The 21271-nt window shown below is 38.7% G+C and overlaps 1 protein-coding gene across 2 annotated transcripts in view; it reads left to right on the top strand.

The window, feature by feature from the left end:
• The window catches only part of LOC122561180 (fibroblast growth factor receptor 2-like), a 92051-nt gene that overhangs the window by 15463 nt on the left and 55317 nt on the right, over positions 1-21271 (top strand). For both annotated transcript variants that reach the window (XM_087998901.1, XM_087998900.1), the window contains exons 3-4: positions 11573-11839; positions 12748-12822. In XM_087998901.1, coding sequence (XP_087855027.1) covers positions 11573-11839; positions 12748-12822 — 342 coding nt within the window. The remainder of the gene's footprint in view (positions 1-11572; positions 11840-12747; positions 12823-21271) is intronic.

The raw sequence follows: 21271 nt of genomic DNA, 5'->3' as shown, positions 1-21271 counted from the left end.
GGTAGGACAAGTCATGGGGACAGTGCTGAGCTGGAAGTTGGGAACTGTGGTGAGGTGGGGGAAGGGGAAATGAGGAAACTGTTGAAGTCCACATTGAGGCCTTGGGTTGAAATCAACCACACCGCCCTGTGGCCCAACATTTCAACTCTCCCTCCCACTCTGCGGAGGACATGGAGATCCTGGGCCTCCTTCACTACCGCTCCCTCACCACCAGACGCCTGGAGGAAGAATGCCTCATCTTCCGCTTCGGAACACTTCAACCCTAGGGCATCAATGTGGACTTCAACAGTTTCCTCATTTCCCCTTCCCCCACCTCACCGCAGTTCCCAACTTCCAGGTCAGCACTGTCCCCATGACTTGTCCTACCTCCCTATCTTCTTTTCCACCTATCCACTCCACCCCCCTTCCCCCCGCCCCCCCCCAACCTATCACCTTCATCCCCTCCCCCACTCACCTACTGTACTCTATGCTACTTTCTCCCCACCCTCACCCTCCTCTCACTTATCTCTCCATACTTCAGGCTCTCTGCCTGTATTCTTGATGAAGGGCTTTTGCCCGAAACGTTGATTTTACTGCTCCTCGGATGCTACCTGAACTGCTGTGCTCTTCCAGCACCACTAATCCAGAATCTTGCAATGTATCCTAGCCTCCATGTTAGTATAGAATGTCCTACAGCAAGAGCCCAGGGTTTAGTTTCATAAATGACTACTGTATATCATCTTGACATTACAAAATAACTCTACCCATTAATTGAGTGCACTGACTGTAATATGCATATTCTAAGGTCCATGATAAGATTAAGTAATTTAAATTTGTCCTAACTACTATGTGTACTTGGCTAAAACACTCACTTGTTTCCTTTCCCTGTGAAATGTTGAATTCATGGTTACAAACCTTCCACTGATCTGTTAGATTCAAAATTCACCTTATTTTTCTAAGCCATGTTTTATGTGCTTGTTTCTTAGCTAACCATTTTTAACTTCATTTGGAACAGTTCAAAGAGCAGCTTCAAAAGGTGTACTTCTTGTCATCAAGAAGAACAGCCTTTAATTGATAATTTTGTTTGACTGAAACTGTAAAGCGGAGGTATGAATAAAATGCGAAAGTGTAAAGTAGGAAAATAAGGTAGTCTATCATCTGTTGTTCTTCAGGGAAGGAATGCAATCTTTTGTGAATGCCTTTACCCCAATTTGGAAGTCAGAGAAGATTACCACATTGAAGGAAATAGGGTGTACGAGAGTCAAAGAGCATCTTGGTCTTTTATGCATCCTACAAAAAGTTACTTATCTTAAAAAGTTAGGCAATCAATTGATTCGTTTCAACATGAAAGAATGAGAACATTTTCAAAATTGTGGAAATCCTTTTTTTTTTAAAAAGCATGTTATAGCTGCTAGTTGTACTCAATGGGCCTGTGATGTAGTGTTTGGCACTTAACTCTTGTCTCTGTGGTTCTAGGTTGTTTGAATAAAGTTGGAGCTTCTGCTTCTTCCTGTCTGTTCTGACCATTTGCGCCAGTTGCTTGATGGTAAAACTACTGCCAAGGAGGAAATCTTTTAAGAGGCTGTCATTTTTTTTTCCTTTAGTGACATGTAGGACATTAACAGACAGAATTTATAGCCCTTTCAAAACTTAACAGTAAAATGGATTATATTTGCTGTTCTTTTGAATGGCTACATTTATTACTGCGATTGCATTTTATATTAATTGACAGAGAAAGTGAGGTCTGCAGAGGCTGGAGATCAGAGCTGAAAATGTGTTGCTGGAAAAGCGCAGCAGGTCAGGCAGCATCCAGGGAACAGGAGAATCGACGTTTCGGGCATAAGCCCTTCTTCAGGAGTGAGGAAAGTTTGTCCAGGAGGCTAAGATAAAAGGTAGGGAGGAGGGACTTGGGGGAGGGGCGTCAGAAATGCGATAGGTGGAAAGAGGTGAAGGTGAGGGTGATAGGTCAGACAGGTCAGTCAAATCCATCGAACTCAGCACCGCCTTCCTAACCTGCAATCTTCTTCCTGACCTCTCCGCTCCCACCCCAGTCTGACCTATCACCCTCACCTTGACCTCTTTCCACCTATCGCATTTCCGACGCCCTTCCCCCAAGTCTCTCCTCCCTACCTTTTATCTTAGCTTGCTGGACAAACTTTCCTCATTCCTGAAGAAGGGCTTATGCCCGAAACGTCGATTCTCCTGTTCCCTGGATGCTGCCTGACCTGCTGCGCTTTTCCAGCAACACATTTTCAGCTATTAATTGACAGACACAGCTTTCCATGTTTTGTGTTTTTGGACAGCCTGGCAAAGGTTGCAAATTCTCAAGAGAAAATTGGATTGAAGCTGTCTTTTGTTAGTCTATGACATCTTGTCCTATTTTAATGTAGCCTCTTGAAGTTCAGTTCTAGAATGAGGACCTCAAGTAATCATAGGTAACTGCCCAAAGCAATGATGCAATGGAGATTTTGTTTTATTATTGCACAATATCAATATTTTTCTTTAAAGGTCACACCACCTTATTTGGTTATGGACCAATGGTGAGGAGCAGAAAAGGCCAAAAATTCCTAGACTGAATTCAGGCAAATTTTCTACACCAGTATGTTTTCAGTCCATTGAGAAAGAAGACATTGCTGGGGCCTTTTTTTCGAGAAAGTGCAAGTAGATCAAATGTCAGTAGGAAAATGTTTTTAAAAATGTGATTGTTGTATCATAAAGTGCAGGTTGGTTCTGGAAAAGGACAAGGGCCAATGCAGACTGAGAACCATTAACTGCAGGAAAGCCATTTTCAATGGAGTAAGAATGAATTTGGTCCTGATAAATTATTTTCAAATGTAAGTGGGCAAAATTGGAATTGGATGGTGTGCTTCCTTTAAAGATGAATGAGTTCAAATGCAGTTAAGATATCTATCCACTTCATGGAACTGTATAGACGCCCTGGATGGCAAGTTTAAGATGAAGCTGAAATTGTAAGCTTATGACTGATAATGCACTTGAGCCCTAACACATGTGTAAAAGATTAGAGAAGAATTGGGGGAAAAAAAGACCAAAGACAAAATGAGAAGAGACTGGCAGCAAACAAAAAATAGTTCAGAAGTCTTTTGCAGATAAATAAACGATAAGACGGTGAAAAGTGGAGGAGTGGGGCTCATTAGGGGCCAAAACGTTGATTTTTGCATAGAGGCAATTGCATGATTGAAGTAATAAATGAATACTTTTGTATCTACTTTGCCAAAAAGAAGATGCTGCCCAGGTTATTGTGCAAGTGTAGGTAGTTAAGATATTCAAATGGTTCAAAATTGAGGGAGGGGTTTGGATGGGCTATCTTGTGGTTCAGGAGCACTGGAACTGGATGAGACGCATCCAAAGATACAGAGGGGGTAAGATTAGAAATTATGAAGTGATTGGCCATAACCTTTAAATGTTCCTTTAGATATGGATGGTCACAGAGAACTGTATTATTGTGAATATTTGGTGTGGCACGGTGACTCCGTGATTAGCATTGCTGCCTAACAGCATCAGGGACCTGGGTTCGATTCCAATCTCAGGCGACTGTCTGTGTGGAATTTGCATGTTCTCCCCGTGTCTGCGTGGGTTTCCTGCAGGTGCTTCAGTTTACTCCCACAATCCAAAGATGTGCAGGTCAGGTGAATTGGTCATGCTAAATTGCCCATTGTGTTAGGTGCATTAGTCAGGGGTAAATGTGGGGTTGGGGAATAGGTCTGGATGGGTTATTGTTCAGAGGGTTAGTGTGGACTTGTTGGGCTGAAGAGCCTGTTTCCATACTGTGGGGAATCTAATCCTTTACACTGTTGTTTAAAAAAAGGGAGTGGAGGTGAGACTAACAAATAAGGTTAGATTAACCTTTTTATGGTGAGAAAGCTTTTGGAAGTGAATTCAGAACAAAATTAGAAATAACTTGGGCATATGCGCGTTAGTTGACGGAAGCTAGGGCAGACCTGTTAGTGGAAAATAGTGTTTAACTAACTTGCTTGAGATTTATGATAAGATAACAGAGCAGGTTGGTAAGGGTAATGGTATTGATGTGTTATTCACAGAATTGTGAAATGTATTTGATAAACTACCACATAACATACATGTAAGCAAGCTCTGAATTAATGGAACAAAAGGGATGGTAACAATGTGAATATAAAATTGCCTGAGTAAACAGTAATGGTAGCAGTTGTTTTTCAGACTGGAGGAAGTCTCATAGTGGAGTTCCCCAAGAGCCTGAATTTTCTTGATACCTTGAGGTACAGGAGACGATTTCAAACTCTGCAGATGATATAAAACTCTAACGTACCGTGAACCATGAAAGCAAACTGTTGAAAGCAAACAGGAGCAGAGGGACCTGCGTGTAAATGTGCTCATCCTTCCATAAGGTGTAGGGAGCAGCCCATCGAGTATGCTCCGTCATTCACAGATCATGGCTGATCTGATAATCCTCAACTTCACTTTCCTGTCTTTTCCCCATAATCCTGGAATATTCTAATGATTAAAAATCTGTCTATTTCAGCGTTGGATATGCTTAATAACCTAGCCTCTAGAGCCCTGTGCAATAAGGAATTCCACCGATTTTGCTGCCTTCTGAGAGAAAAAAAATTCTTCTCATCTCTCTCATAATTGGACAACTCTTTTATATGAGATTTTGTCCTCTGGTCCATGGTGTTCCAAAAGGAAGGAACCTTTCCACATTTATCTTTTCTAGCCCCCTAACAATTTTCTGTTTCAATGAGATGACCTCTCATTCATCTAAACTCTAACGAGTGCAAGCCCAGCATACTCATACTCTCCACGTCAGAAAATCTCTCCATACCCAGAATCAACATAGTGAAACATCTGTGGACTGCCTCCAATGTGAGTATATTTTCCCTTGGTTAAAAGAACAAAAAGAGTTCACTGTATTCTAAGTGTGGCTTAAAAAGTGCCTGGCATAATTTCAGGCAATGCATAATTTCCTTTGAAATAATGGCTGACATTCCATTTGCCTTTTCCTGCTGAACTTGTACACTTGTACACTGCTTCTTGTAAGTTATGCACTCAGACCCCTAAAACCCTCTGTGTTGCTGTTTTCTACAATCTTTTGCTATTTAAATAATATGCACCTCCTCTAATCTTCCTGCCAGAGTGCATAACCTTATATTTTCTCACGCTATGTTTTAGCTGCCAAGTGTTTTTGCCCATTCACTTAACCTGTCTGTATCACTGCCTAGTTAGTGTCATCCTCTCTACTTGCCTTCCCACCTAACTTTGTGCCTTCTGCAAACTTTACAGTAGTACATTCACTTCCCTCATCCAGATCATTAACTTACATTATAAATGCATATGGCTAAATACAGATCCTTGTAGCAGCCCAATTATTATTGTTTGAAATCCTGAAAATGCCCCCTTTTTCTAATTATTTAATGGGACGTGGGCATCGGTAGCTAGGCCAGCATTTATTGCCTGTCCCTAATTGCCCAGAAGGCAGTTAAGAGTTAACTAAATTGCTGTAGGTCTGGGGTCTCATGTAGGCCAGAACAGATAAGGATAGCAGTTTCCTTCCTTAAGAAACATTAGTGAACCAGATGGATTTTCCCTGACAGTCAACAATCAATCACCATTCAACTCTTAATTCTAGATTTTAAAAAAAATTGAATTCAAATTCCACCAATCCTGCCATGGTGGGATTCAAACCTGGATCCTCAGCACATTACCTTGGTGTGGGAATTAACAGACTAGACTGTCACCTCCCTATATTACTGAGCCAGTTTTTTATCCATTCTATTATATTACCCCAACATCATGGGCTTTAAAGTACCACAGAGAAGTCTACTTACTTATCAGGTGCATTTTGAAAATTCAAATACCTCACGTTTATTGGTTCCTATTTATCAAACATGTTTGTTACCCCTTCAAAGAATTCTGATAAATGTGTCATCATGATTTTTTCTTTCCTGAAGCAAGTGGACTAAGTACTTTGGTATTCTGTCCTCTTTATTATATTGCTAACATTTTCCCAGTGATCTGAGTTAAGCTAACTAGCTTACAGTTACTTGTTGTTCTGTCTCCTTCCTATATTGAATAATCATTTCTCACTCTCAAACGAAATGTTAAATTGGCAATTTTCCAAAATTGTGGCACTTTTCCAGAATCTACGGTTTCTTGGAAGATTATTACCAGCGCATCCACTATTCCTGCAGGTATTGCAATTAATCTCCTAGGATGGGACGCATCAAGTCCAGAGGATTTCTCAGCTTTTTGCCCCATTATTTTCCCTAGTACTTTATCTCTGGTGGTAGTTATTGTATTTATTCCCTCTCCTTCCTTTGCCTCTTTATTACTTCATTTTTGGAATGTTATTAATGTCACGAAGACTGATGCAAAGTATTTATTTAACTTCTCTGCAATTTCCAGTTCCTATGTTTTTTCCCCCAAAGGGCATGGCCTTGCTCTTCCTTTTTATATATGTAAAGAAGCTCTTGCTGTCCATTTTAATATTCCTTGCTAGTTTACCCTCAAAATTTATTTTCTCCTTTATTTTGGTTACCTTTTTGGTTTTCAAACTTTCCCCATCCTCTGGCTGACTGCTCATCATTGTCACGTTGTATAATTTTTCAGCTTCCAGCATGATGCTATCGTTAGCTTCCTTGGCTAACCACAGTTGGTTTATTCCCTTCCTTGAATCAGTATTCATAACTGGGATTTTTTTATTTGTGAGACATGAACTATTTCATTAAAGGTCTCTCTCATTGCTCCTCAACAGTCTCTTTTTCTCAGTGACTTTTCCAAGTCCACTCCAGCTGACTCTGTCTTGATTTCTTTGCCTTTACCCTCATTTAAATTTAGCAATGTTGTTTCCAACCCACATTTCTCACTCTCACACTAGATGTTGCATTCTATCATATGGTCAATGTTTCATAGAATTATAGAACCCCCACAGTGTGGAAGCAAGCCATTTAGTCTGTCAAGTCAACACTAACCCTATGAAGAGCATCCCACCCAGACCCATCTCCTTAGGCTATTCCTGTAACCTTGCATTTTCCATGGCTAATCTGGATTAGCCTGCACATCCCTGGACACTGTGGGCAATTTAGCATGGCTAATCCGGCTAATCCACCTAACTTGCGCAGATCAGAGAACCATACATTTTGTCTTTACACACCCCCCCCCCCCCCCCCCCCACCACCCCCCTCCCCTTTCGACCATGTTTGCTCTTTTTTTCTATGTTTGTACACTCCCTCCCTTCCTATTCCACTTTGGGTGTCATTACCCAAATAACTGCACTGTAGTGCTGCCATACCCTTTTGATTTGACCCCCCTCACTCCCCTGAACCCCCCACTCCCATTAGTTTATAGTTCATTCTATAGCCATAGTTACTTGATTAGCCAGGACAGTGGTACGAAGATGGTTCAAATGAAGTCTGTCTCATCAGAACAGATCTGTTCTACTTCAGAAGTGGTGTCGTTACTTCCTGAACTGAAACCCATTCCACCCGAACCAATTTTTGTGCCACACAATTAACTCCTTGACTTTATTTACTCTATGCAGGATTTAAAAGAGACATGAGGGGCAACTTCTTTTTTACCAGAGTGTGGAATGTAATGCTAGAGAAAGTGGTGGATACAGGTACAGTTACAACATTTGAAAGGCATTTGGATAAGCTCATGAATAGGAATGGTTGAAGGGCTTTGAGCCAAATGCAGGCAGGTGGGACTAGTTTAGTTTGCAAACATGGTTGGCATTGACTGGTTGGACCAAAGGGTCTGTTTTATGCTGTATGACTCTATGACCTATCGTTCAGGCAGTAATCTCAAGACTACTACTTTGGAGGTTCTGCTTTTTAACTTAACAGTTTGTTGAAAAGCAATGAATAGGTTCTCAGGTAGAATAAAGGCTGAAGCAGGTAATAGAGTTCAACCACAAAACATCGGAGCTAAAAGCAACCAGGCAGGAAGAATGTATAGGCTGTCAAATGACAAATGACACTGGGTCACGTTATCCAGGACTCATGTATGAAAATATGAACACATGTTTGAGTCAAATAAAAATAGGTCAATGTTTTTGTGATGTGTATAGTTTCAGAAAGAAATTAAGGATTTGTGTGTTGTTTTCTGCAGTCTAAAATGATATCATTTCAAAGGTTTTCAAAAAAAAAGAAATCTTTAGTCATAAGCTGAAGTTCTAATTCACATGCAATTTAGCAATTGGTGTGCTTTTTCAGGGTTTTTTTTCTGAATGTATATACAAAATAGCTATATGCATTTATGTTTGGAATTAATATAGCAGAGGCGTTGCATATAGTAAAAGAGGTTTAAGGGGAAGATGGTCACAACTTCTCAAGAAGTAGCTATTTTGAAGGGTGATCCAAAGCTTGATCAGAGAGAGAAATTTTAAAGGTGGAATGGGCGGTGGACCAGTGAATGGGTAAAAAAGTGCATGGGTACATAGGCCTCTGCCAAAATGGGGTTTCTAGCAGAATGGGGTCTGGCAGAAGGTATTGACACGTAATACAGTGTGATATGACAGGCAATCAGTATGATATGTTCATATTGTTCATATGTTCATATTAGTTCATAATTGATGGAGTAAATTTTTGTTCACTTCACTACTCATTTGCATTTGTGGCCTGAATTGTCTATGGCCTCAGGACTGCTTATGCTTGCTGAGGATTTCGGACCATTTAAGGGAGTAGATCAGGCTTGCGTATAATTTAAAAAAACAAATCAGGAAAACAGAAAATCTCAGTTTTATGATTTTAAGAAATATTGACGATGATGTCACTATTTGGGTGGCACGGTGGCACAGTGGTTAGCACTGCTGCCTCACAGCGCCAGAGACCCGGGTTCAATTCCCGCCTCAGGCGACTGACTGTGTGGAGTTTGCACGTTCTCCCCGTGTCTGCGTGGGTTTCCTCCGGGTGCTCCGGTTTCCTCCCACAGTCCAAAGATGTGCAGGTCAGGTGAATTGGCCATGCTAAATTGCCCGTAGTGTTAGGTAAGGGGTAAATGTAGGGGTATGGGTGGGTTGCGCTTCGGCGGGTCGGTGTGGACTTGTTGGGCCGAAGGGCCTGTTTCCACACTGTAATGTAATCTATTTGGAAATATTGCTTAGAAAAAAGAATTGTGTAGTTTTTTCACCTGTGTGGTATAGCCCAACTAATGCTGCGCTGGCCATCAGTCTGTAGGCACAGCTAGGCTTTGCAATAGGATTCAATATTTTTTTGTGTAAAAGATAGGCAATATGTTTATGGTTCTTGTGCAGAAAATATTGCCTTTTCACTACATAGAACACTAGAAACATGTTTGAGATGAAAGGTGTAAAAATTTTCCTTACAATTGGATCAGTTCGCCTCTTTGTGATTTCATTGCAGTGGGTTGCATGTAATTCATATACTTTGTATATGAAGTGATTTATATTTCCATTGCAAAATGTTAAACATGGATTTTGATATACATTTGTTCTTAATATCGAAGTTTTGTTGTCTTTCATGTTTCTGATAATGCTTTTAATCCTGAGTAAAAAGAGATAACATGAGGTTGAGTCGATCTCAGAGGAGTTGAAAATGCACCATTGTCAGTGTGTCGTTGTATGAATAGGGTGTTGGAGGGAAATATTTCTCCATTAAAGTTTATTTTTACATAAAATGTCTGCACAGATTATTAATTTGCAAGAATTGATGGTAGGAAGATTAGAGCTCATTGCTTAGAGAGTCTGTTAATGAAAAATTATTATTTGTATGTCTCCAAAGAAGCTTGCCTTATGAAATGTCGTTCCTTCAAGGCTTTTTCAACCAGAGCACAATTAAAAGTAATTTTGCAGTCACTTTGTCATCTGGGAATGTAAATGCCAGTCATATCAAATTGCCTCACACAGTCTTGGTGGAGTGTAGTGCAAGAAATACTTGGTGATTCATTACAGCAGTTCCTTGTTGAAACAAGAAAGCCCAGGAGTAATTTTCTTAACGTAATTACAGCTTAATTAAAGAGACATGTCTAGGACAGGTTTCTCTTAACAGATGTCATTCTGTTGGAAAATGACTTCTGGCTCTTAAGCAATTTCATAATTTAGTATGTTATATAGACTGAAATAAAACATAACTTCAAGACAGTGTAATATATTTATGTATGCTGCATAGCTGGAAGGACTATGAATTTGATAATTTTTTTGTGTCTATTTCCACAATATGGATTCACCATTCACCTCCTATGTCAAAGCACAGTAGTTATTTGCTCGGATGGTATACTTGAGCCAGGTACTATAAAGAATGAGCTGTTAGTTCAGTTACAACTGTCTAACTGATTTTTCCCTCCTGCACTTGACCTCCCCTCTCTTTTGAGAAGTGTATCTTCAGCCTCTCCTCCCTAGTCTTTCCTATTGCATTATGGCTCAGTTGTGGAATTAATAGAGGCCAGCCTCTGCTTGAACTCCTTTATGTGACCAGGGAACCTATGTATACTTGTATACTTGAGGCTTGCCTCTGGCACCTGTGAGGATTCACTCAATAGTGTCTCCTACACAATAGTCGAGCCTAAAAACGCCAAAGAATTTTAATTTCAACTGCCTTTTTGATGCCCTGGAGTCACTTCAGTGAATCAAGGTGATTGATCCATTCTGTATAAGATCGCAAAAAGACCTTGGATGACCACAATTCCAATGTGTTCCCCCAAACGTTTCAAGAGCCTTAAATGAAATAATTAGTTGTGAAACCTAGGAGCCTTCTTTTCCCCCACAGTTCTTTGATGGGAACAGAATTCTGATTTTCACACTAAAATTGCTTGTTACAGTAGTGGAATCCCATGGGAGTCAGGATCTAGATGATGTTCTATCCCTTCCCCCAGGTATAGCTCTTAATTCTACTGTCATCTGCCCAAGAATTTCAATTTTTGTTAATCCTAGCAATTGTTTTGATCCTAGTTTCATAGAAACTTAACATTTGACCTTTGTTTTCTCGGAAGCATTTTGATAAGGTATCATACTAATGACCTTTTAAAGCACTGTTATTCGTGCCATTTCCTTGAGATTATCTTCAAGTTCTTTAAGCTTTTGCAATGTCATGTCAGTTTTGTTTAAGTGATACTTTTTACAGACATATGAAAATCTCTATCTATTCAATATTTAAGGCAACATTCATAAATTACATAGTGTCTGATATTTACACATAACAATTTGCTGGGAGCACGCAACAAATAATTCTTTACTGGGAACCGTAATTGGTCTTAGTTTAAATTTTGTTGTGGTTTGAGTTTTTTTAAATTAGTTGTATCATCCCTCTGCTGTGTGCTGCTTTTAGTGTGTATAAGCAAAGTCAATGGGGCAATTTTATCTTTTGTTGATGGCATGAAGTGGGTGATATCAGATTGGCCACACGCTTTTCCCAAATATCCCTCTGCTTGACCTCCGGTATTGAACATTTTTGTTCTGTTTCAAAAAGTTTTAAAATTACCCTTGTGAATCTACTGGCACATGTGGTTTCATTTCTAATGTTAAGCTTTGGCTTGCTATTGCTTGTTTTTAAGGCAACACGGGGCATCAACTGAAGTCAGATTTTCTGACATATATTGCAACTTTCCTTTTCCTTCCCACCCCTTCCTTCCTTTTCTTGCTTTGCAGAGCCTCCATCAAACTACCAAATCTCTCAACCTGAAGTGCACACGCATCCTGGAGGTTTGCTTCAGTTGCAATGTCCATTGAAAGAGGATGTACAGAGCATCAGTTGGACTAAAGATGGGGAACAGTTGGGGCACAGCAATAAGACTTACTTAATCAGAGAGTACTTGCAGATTAGTGATGCCACACATGAGGATTCGGGCCTCTATGCTTGTACTGCAATTAGACCAATAGGCAGTGATACCGTGTACTTCGTTGTAAACATTACAGGTGAGTAACATTTGAACTGGATCCTACAAATTCAGTGAAGCTTGACATTTATACTGACCCTGTTGCACTCCAAGTGACCTCCAGTTAAGGCTTTTAGGAAGGGTGGGGGTGGAAATAATTTACTTGGCACCATGGACAAATACAAACTGAAACCCGAACTGACAGACTATGTGGCAGGATTAACTGTCTGGAATATGACAGTTTTCAAAAAGGCTGATGCAGGTGTTTTCTGGACTTATAAATTGTTCAGTTTCAATAGCTGTAAACTTTTTCTGTTAGCATACATTACATTATTCTCAAAAAAAAAGCTTGCCACCTATCAAATTATTCCATGTGGATGCATTTTAATTAAATTTGTCTCGTTTATCCTTTTTTAAAGAAAAATATTTTGTTTCGTTTCTTGATATTTTAGTGTGCAGCTGGAAGGGCTGTTCAAATTACCTCCTGTTTTGTCAATATCTTTTCAACGTAGTAATTATTGATCTTAGTGCATTTTCAACATAAAATTTAAGACAGTACTGTAGCCAGGATTGCCCCACAAAGCTAGTTCCATATTTTGGCTGAGTCATCAAAGGAGGAGTTGAACTGCAGACAAGTCATGCCAAGCATTTTATGTGACTCTCAGTAGGCAGTGGGTGGAGGTGATTAGGTTTTGAAGTGGTGTTGGGCCTGTGTAGGAATAATTTAAAATCTGAAACCAAATAAGACGGTTATGTACGATATCTTGTAATAGCGCCTGATGTGGATATTGTGATATTTTAATTACTTTGCACGATTATTGTTAAAAACCAGTTCTAAAAAGGATTAATGATCATCTAGGAAGAAAATGCTTTAGAAATACATAGCAAATATCCATTTATCGAATTTTCATTATCTTGGGGAGATTATAGGTTATGGTTTTCTTCCAGATGCCATTTCCTCAGGGGACGATGAAGAGGACAATGATGGGTCAGAAGAGACAGCCAGTGATAGTAACAAGATAAGTAAGTACAGGGTGAGGAGACTGTGTCTAATTAATGTAATAAAGTCAACAAGAACTTCAGGTCCTTTAAGAGGATCTCTTTTTTTATAATATACAAATTGTTATCAGTTTATAAATTAAAGATGGAGAAACTTTTATAAAATGACCTTGAAAATTAATTTATTTGTCGTCTTTAATCTGCACATATTTTCTTTTGTGCAATTATTATCGCACCTGGTCTGGGTATATTTAATTTCAAGTATGGTTATGATTTATTGTATTCTCTGAGGAGTTAAATTTTATTGAGCTGATTTTAGGAATTGCCCTCTGGAGATTGCATTGCAAATCTCATTTATGAAGATAATTTCAAAATGAATTACTCGGGAATGTACTGTTCTGTCCAATAATTGTGTATTCCATAGAGTCCTTTCACCATATCTGATTTGTGAACTTAACTCATGATTCTGGGCTGTCTCTCACATTATATGGCTCTGTGAGCCCATTTAATGTAGATTCATCAAAAATAGCTTGGAAACAAAATGAAAGCAGGTGGAGACTGAAGGCTTTACTTACTTATGACCCTTCTCCGAGTTATTGAATTGAAGCTAAAACCAGATAATGAACATATAGTTTGAGATGATATTTTAATACAGTATTGAAAGAACACTTTGAATGAGATTTTAAACTATGGCCGCATCTCTCTATCGAGGTGTTTCAGGTGGTTAAAAATCCATCAAGGTCGAAGTAAAGTGATCTGGAGAAACATTCCTCCTTCAACCAATTCTTCTGTTAATCACTGGTATTTAAGAACCTGGGTTGCTTATTTTATAGCAAAAGTGCATGCTGCATTTTCCCCACTTAGTCACTGTAGCTCAAGCATTTTTTCTTATATAAGATCCTTTATTGTAATAATAACTTTGTAGAACAAAGAATGGGACAGAGCATAAAGTATATTAAAATGCACTATACCTTGAGGAATGACATGCAAGTTCACTTTTCCTCATGGCTGCATTGCATGCCAGAGGCATATTGCCATAGGTAAATGTTAAATGCAGGGTCTAATTAGAGTGGTGCAGGAAAAGCACAGCAGGTCAGGCAGCATCCCAGGAGCAGGAAAATCAACGTTTCGGGCAAAAGCCCTTCATCAAGAATAGAGGCAGGGTGCCTGCAGAGTGGAGAGATGCAGAAACCCTGCCTCTATTCCTGATGAAGGGCTTTTGCTCAAAATGTCAATTTTCCTGCTCCTCGGATGCTGTCTGACCTGCTGTGCTTTTCCAGCACCACTCTAATCTAGACTCTGGTTTCCAACATCTGCAGTCCTTGTTTTTACCTAAATATTAAATGCATACCAGGCAGCTTAATATGGGGACAAAAGTCAACCCAGTTATGCCTGGACCTCCTTATGGTTGACTCAGCATTGATAGAAGTCTGGGAAGAGATTGCCTACCACATTGAACACATGGTTTATAGGAATTGGGGACTGCAGCACAGCTGTAGAAATTTGTAGCATCAAAGTTGTTGTGTGGGTGTAAGAGCATATATTGAATGGGAAACACTTTTTTAATAAACTCATATAAAATGTTAATAAATGTTAAAGTAGTATTGATAGTACTGTGGAAACGAGTATCATTTGACTTTTACATTCAGATAGCTAAGACTAACTGAAATATTTTTACATTTTACTCAATCATTTTGACATGATAGAACAAATATATTGGAAGGAAAGGAAATGCCTTGCATTTTTTGGATGAGATATAGGTTGTAGTGAATATAATTATATGAAATTTGTTAGCTATATGTTTGATAAATAAGATGTTAAAGTAAGGCCATTATAGAGACCTACTTTTGTTTTGTAGTTGATCATATCTGGAATTAACATGTGGAACTATATATCTAGTGTGCATGAATGGTGCCATTGTTTAAGTAAAGAATAATTTAAATCTGTCTTTGGGTTTCCATTTGAAGTATTATAACAAGCAATGACAGGAAGCAATAACTAAGCTCAGCACACACGTAATACATAAGGACATAGTCTAACTTGGCACTTAACTAGTTTTGTAGAAGGGCAGTGCATGAACAAAAATCCTATATATATCTAAAAATTGCACTTATTAAAACTATTTGTGGTTTATTGGTATTGTACGTTTTGCATCTTCTGTTTTCCAACAATTTATTTTACCCTTAACATTGGAATATTTTAAATTAAAGCCTGCTGAACATAGTATGCAATTTACACTCTGTGCAGTGCCAGTACCAAAAAGGTATGAAAATTCACATAACTGCCTAGAAACCACGAATCAATTGATTTTTAGGACCAACAAAAGGTCTGAGTTTTTTAATGGACCTGCAGTACATGGAAAAATGTAGTTCATAATCACAAATCATAGCAGCTGTAATAATGCATTTTCTTTTGATTTCTGCATCAAAAAATATGTTAATAGTGTAAAATGCTAAATTACTTGCTCTGTCTGAATCATCTTCCCTATTTTAATTCAACATTTTGAATTTAAAGTATTTTTTCGGTCTTATTATATGGAAACCATTTTTCCACAATCTTGTATCTGTAATTGTTAGATTGTTTAGTAACTACAAATGCCTTGGGATTTGTTATTTACCATTTATGCACTTAATCATTTTGAACTAGCTTCAATGAAATCTGACTCTGAGGCTATTGAAATCATAAGCATGCTGTAAATTAAGGGGAAAATGCACTTGCCTACAGCTTCGCACTAACTTCCCAACAAGAAGAATTCATCTAATTGCACTTAAAAATTGTTAAATAATGCAAACAAATCAAATGGTAACTTGCATAGCTATTTGGAGCAATTATACTATTGATTCTGTCTGACAGGGAGCTTAAAATACAGGGGTGATAAATGTAAAAGGAGATTGTTCAAATATTGACATTATTTAGTGTTAGTATCAACCAGAAATTCTTGTTTGTTTTACTTTTCCTACATTGAAACAAGAACTATTGTGCAAATAGCATAACATGGTACTGTACAGCCATATTTATTGCATTAAGCGTAGGCTTTTGGTACTTAAAGAGAGTCATTGTTTCTGATTTAAAGTAGTTCTTGAGACAAAAGTCTAGTGTGTGCCCTGACTCGTGTTTTAATAAATATGCTGTAGAAAAGACTTGTCTATCCTATAAGGAAAACTTTAAAGTTTGAAGAATCTGATGTTTTCCATTGTAGGCTTTATGTTTAATTAAACTTTCGAGGTGAAAGCTGGTATTAAACACTGAGGAGCTGATTGAGAATAAAGCTTAGATCACTTGGAGTATGTTTTTCGTAGTATGGAGTTAAAATACCATGGAGTGGATTTTATGGCTATGGGGTGGTGGGACTGGAGGGCCTCATGTTCGTTCTCTTCCCCCCCCCCGTCTCTTTGTCTGTGTGTGTGGCTTGAGACCTCTGCAATCATGGGATTTTTTTTCCTGCAGCAGCCACAGCTTCCTCAGTGGCCCTGCTTAGTGCAAGAGCTGCTAGTCTCTAAGTGGCTGGCGGCAGGCTGGAGTTGCACACATCCTGTCATGATTCCAGGGGAACGACTGGTCTTTCTGGCACTCGATTAGGTATGCCTCTCCAATCTGAAAAGTACCCATCTATCCAAACCTCAATGCTAGTACATTACCCTGATATCATGAGCTCCTATGATGTGCAATATACCTTTTTGTGGCACCATATGAAATTCCTTCTAAAAGTCTAAATATACTGCCTCTACTGATTCCCTTTTATTAGTTCTGCTTGTTATATCCTCAAAGAACTGGAGCAAATTTGTCAAACATGATGTCCATTTCACAAAACCATGTTGACTCCGTTTAATTGAGTGAAGCTTTTTCAAACGCTGTGCTATTTCTTCCTTTTAATAATAGCCTCTAGCATTTTCCCAACAAGCAATGCTGAGTTAATTGGCCTGTAGTTTCCTGTTTTCTACCCCTCTCCCTCCTTGAGCAAGAGTGTCACATTTGCAACTTCCAGTTCACTAGAACCATCCAGGAATCCAGTGAGGTCTGGATTATTTTAACCAATGCTTCTAATATCTCAGCAGCCACTTCCTTTAAAACTTTTGGATGCAGGCCATCAGGTCCTGATGACTTGTTTGCCTTTCCACAAGCACATCTTCGTGTACTTTGGCTTTTCCTTCTTTTCCATGTGACGAGCTGCTGAACACCTAGTCAGTAGTGGAATGCCTTGGTGTTTCGGTGGAATGAAATTACCTGTCTTCTATTTATCATTTTGAAAAGAGACATGTCTGGAATAAATATTTGAAACAATAAGCAGTATTCACCATGTCATTTGAAAGATAAGTCTGTTGGAATTTATAAACATCTGGAACTAAAAGGTTAGCTGAATGAGAGCATGAAGCCATTGCTGATTGTCTTAAAATCCATCTGATTCACTAATGATCTTGAGGGAAGGGAACTTGCAGCCTTTACTCTTGTCTGGCCTGTATGTGACTCCAGCCTGACAGTAATCTAGTTGATTCCTAACTTCCCTCTGCAATGGCCTAGCAAACCACTCAATTGTATGAAAAACTTCACAAAGTCTAAAGGAAGAGATGAAACCAGATAGAGCACCCAGCATCAGCGAAGCTATCGGAAACAGCATTGGATATTCAGCACTGTCAAACCTGCAGAGTGCTCCTTACTAAAATCTAGGGCCTTGTGTCAAAACTGGTAAAGCTGTCCCACAAGCTGATCAAACAATTGCCAGATATAGTCATATGCATAGAATCATATCTTACAGAAAATGCCTCAGACACCACCATCGCCATCCCTGGGTGTATCCTGCACACTGGCAGGGCAGAGGTGGCAGTACAGTTCTAAGGAGTTGGGAGAAAGTTACTGTAGGAGCCTTCAGCATTGTCTCCAAACTCCTAAGTCTCATGGGAATAAGTCAAATGTGGGCAAGGAAACCTACTGCAGTTTACCACATATCACTTCTTAATTCCAGATGGCATGACTCAAGCTGCTAAACTGGGTCTACATCAAGTGGTGAACGAATTAGCAAGAGAGAAAACTTACTTGATCCTGTCTTTACCAATCTACCTGGAACAGATGAACAGTATTTATAGAATTCTTTACTGTATAGTCACTGTGGAGACAAAGTCCTGCCTGCATATTGGCAATACATGGGACAAGCTTTGAACAGATGTAACTACACAAAATCAGACATCCTTGAGGAAATGAGACATCAGCAGCAGGGTTATATTCAGCAACTATCTGTCACCTCGTGACCTGGCATATACCCCACTCTGCAATTACAATCAACCGGGAATGTTAACCCTGGTTCAATGAACAGTTCATGAGGGCATGCCAGGAGCAGCACCAGGCATGCCTAAAAATTAGGTGCCAAACTGGTGAAGTTACAATGCAAGAAGTGCAAATAGTGGAAGCAGTTTACAGTAGACAGGGCTAAGAAATCCCAAAACCAATGGATCTAAGGACAAGAGCTTCTCAAGTTTATTTTGGGATGGACAAAAATGCTGGCCTAGCCAGTGACACATATCATCTCATGAATAAATAACAATAGAATGTAAAGATCAGACCAGCAGAACGGTGTCAGTACATAGACTTATTTTGGTAGATTTTCTGTTTCATGCCAATCATCCCCAGACTTGTCAGTTTGTTTAGGAGGAGAAATATGAGAATCAACTGACATTGTCCAAACAGATTCCACCACCAACAGAAAGGCAGGTAAGTAGTTTTTTGTTTTCCTCAAAGGCTCTAATTTGCATATAGAGAACAAATTTATTTTAAAACTTTTTTTGTGTAATACATTCTAATTAATTTTTTTGTAGTTTTGTGGTTCAGCTTTTATTCATTGGGTGTTTCAGTTTCCAATGTTGTGTAAGACTCTGAAAGAGTTAATACTGAGGAATGCCATAAGCAGCACCCACCATGAAGTCATATGGACTTGTGGGCAGAACAGCTTGAGATCTGGAAGGAATGAGACCTAACATCTGGTCTTCATCAAATCTCTACAATGTCTATCATACCAACATAAAGTGACTCTTCGAGATAGAGCAAGAAGTGGTTTTCCTCAAACACACTAGCCAAATCAGGCCCTTTAGCTTCCAACACGTTAGGCGAACTATGGCAGCAACCTTCGTCACGAGCGACAGCTTATGCAGTGTTGTGATTTTGTGTACCCACGCAACACTCCAAACATGTTTCTCCCCACTGTTGCACAACGATGTACAATTAAATATAAGAAAAATTGCAGTTCCAGTTTATGGGATACAAGTCTTAACAATTTGAACATTTTAAGTACGAGTGGTAGTTTATACTGCAAGGATATACAGGTACTTGGGTACAGTTATGTGCCTATTAAGATATAGTTTGAAACACATTCACAGTATACCTTTTTCAAAAAATGTATATTCATATTTCATTTGAAGGAATCTACAGTTCCACACTTTGTTGAATATACATGCTTCCATTGTTAATCCTTGAGTCAAATAGGTAGTCAATGATTTAAGTTCAGATAAAGCTTTCTCTGTTTCAACATTTCAGTGATCAAATTATGATGTTGAAAAAATATATAACACTAAAAGAATCCTACTTTCAGCTGGTAGTTTAATTGATGTAGTTTAAAATCACAAGTAGCTAAAAGACAATTGGCAATCAGCCGTTGATGTGCGCAAAGAACGGAAATAGACAATAGACAATAGGTGCAGGAGTAGGCCATTCTGCCCTTCACCACCATTCTGCCTACACCACCATTCAATCTGATCATGGCTGATCATCCTTAATCAGTATCCTATGTTATTTTAAATGGAGTCAATCGAAGTCATGGGCAGTGGCATGTTTAATCAAGAAAGTTGCATTGCAGAGATTTTCAAGTTCAGTTGAGTATATGTCAGGTAACCACAGAACTGCTTGTCAGCATTCACCTAGGTGTCTATTACCAACATTGTGTTGGGGAGGATAATTAGTGCTCAATGTTGCAGTGTAATTGCGTTCTGTGCTGATGTTGTAGTGACCTAACAGTTCATACTTAGAAACAATTATTTGATTTGGTGTTCAGCTTTCATATTGGTGGATTGGAACTTTGAAGTATTAAATGGGTGTTGCAATATGGGCTGGAAAGATCAGCAATCTTTAATTTAGTGAGAAAATTGGAGCCTTGGTGGATTCTTAATGGCTTCAACTATAAGTTGTATACATTTACCAGTTAACTCCCATTTCTATATGTGTAAGAGTTCCAGTAACTTCGATTTATATGTATGCTTTAGTTTAATCTTGAATTAAATCTTCTTTTCTGAACTATTGAGGTAGCCTGTTTAGCCCTCAGCATTGTTGTGATTCTATAATATAAATGATTTTTTGGTTATTAAAAAGAACTCTGGTTCTTTAATTTTTTTTTAGGTGGAAGTGATACTTAGTATTGGTCTGCTTATGAATAGATGCACCACTCTACAGGATAGCATGGGTTCTTTTCTACTCGGAAATTCTAGTTAGAACTAGAGGGGCACGAGATAGAGGAAAGGTCCTCTTTGCTGTCTTCTCAACCCCGCTATTACCACAAGAGTGAAGGGTAAATTTTAGAAACAAATTCTACATTTTGTGGTTTCACAAGTTATGTTGTTCTGGTCATTGTGTTAACAGTATTAGCAATAATATTTTTCTGGCCGACCACGTACAATCGCATGGAAGGCTAGATGGGGAAAATACCAAAAAGCAAGAGGGGCCAGAAGTAAAAGGTTAGATGAAAGGAAGAAAAGAACTGGATGTTTTCATCACTCTTCCTTAAACAAATTTATTCCTGATTTCATAATTTGGTTTCAACACCATTACTTAGAAAAATCTTCAGTAATTATCAAATAGATATAGCAAACTATCACAAGGAGGAAGCTTTAAAAGAACGATAACACTAAGATGGAACGAGAAGCATTTTAGATGAGTTAATGATCAGTTTTAAAAGTTCGATGCACTTGGTTGGACAAAGCTATATGAACAAAGAATTCAAAAGGTAAATTGGTTTCTGTGAAGATGGTAGAATAAATAAATTGTATGCCTACAATATTTAATATATATGATATATTTAACATAATGTGAGTCAGCTGTGCTTTGTGAGGTTAAGCGCAACCCTTAGTCTTGAGTGATTTGACTTTAGCTTGTGTGACATAACCTCCATGAATCACTTATGAGATGTAGAACTATATTAAGCATAGTGTAGGTCCAGAAATTCTGTTGAGCTGTGCTGAAATTATTAAGGAGATCCAGGGTCATGGGGAGAAGGCAGGGGAATGGGCTTGAGAAACATATCAGCCATGATTAAATGGTGGAGCAGACTCAGTGGGCCAAATAGCCTCATTTTACTTCTATATCTTATGATCTTTTGGTCTGAAATGGTCAAACGATTTGATATGAAATTAAACATTATGATCTGTACATAATTTTCTGAAGTGCAGTCATTCGTGCCATTTTCGACAGTTTCATCATCTAGCCTCCTAACATTTTA

This window comes from Chiloscyllium plagiosum, unplaced genomic scaffold (genome assembly GCF_037043375.1).
Source record: "Chiloscyllium plagiosum isolate Xiang-an unplaced genomic scaffold, Cpla_swu_hap1 HiC_scaffold_22, whole genome shotgun sequence".
NCBI classification, from domain to species: domain Eukaryota; kingdom Metazoa; phylum Chordata; class Chondrichthyes; order Orectolobiformes; family Hemiscylliidae; genus Chiloscyllium; species Chiloscyllium plagiosum.
Note: the sequence above shows the minus strand (reverse complement) of the source record. Positions and strands in the feature narration are given on the sequence as shown.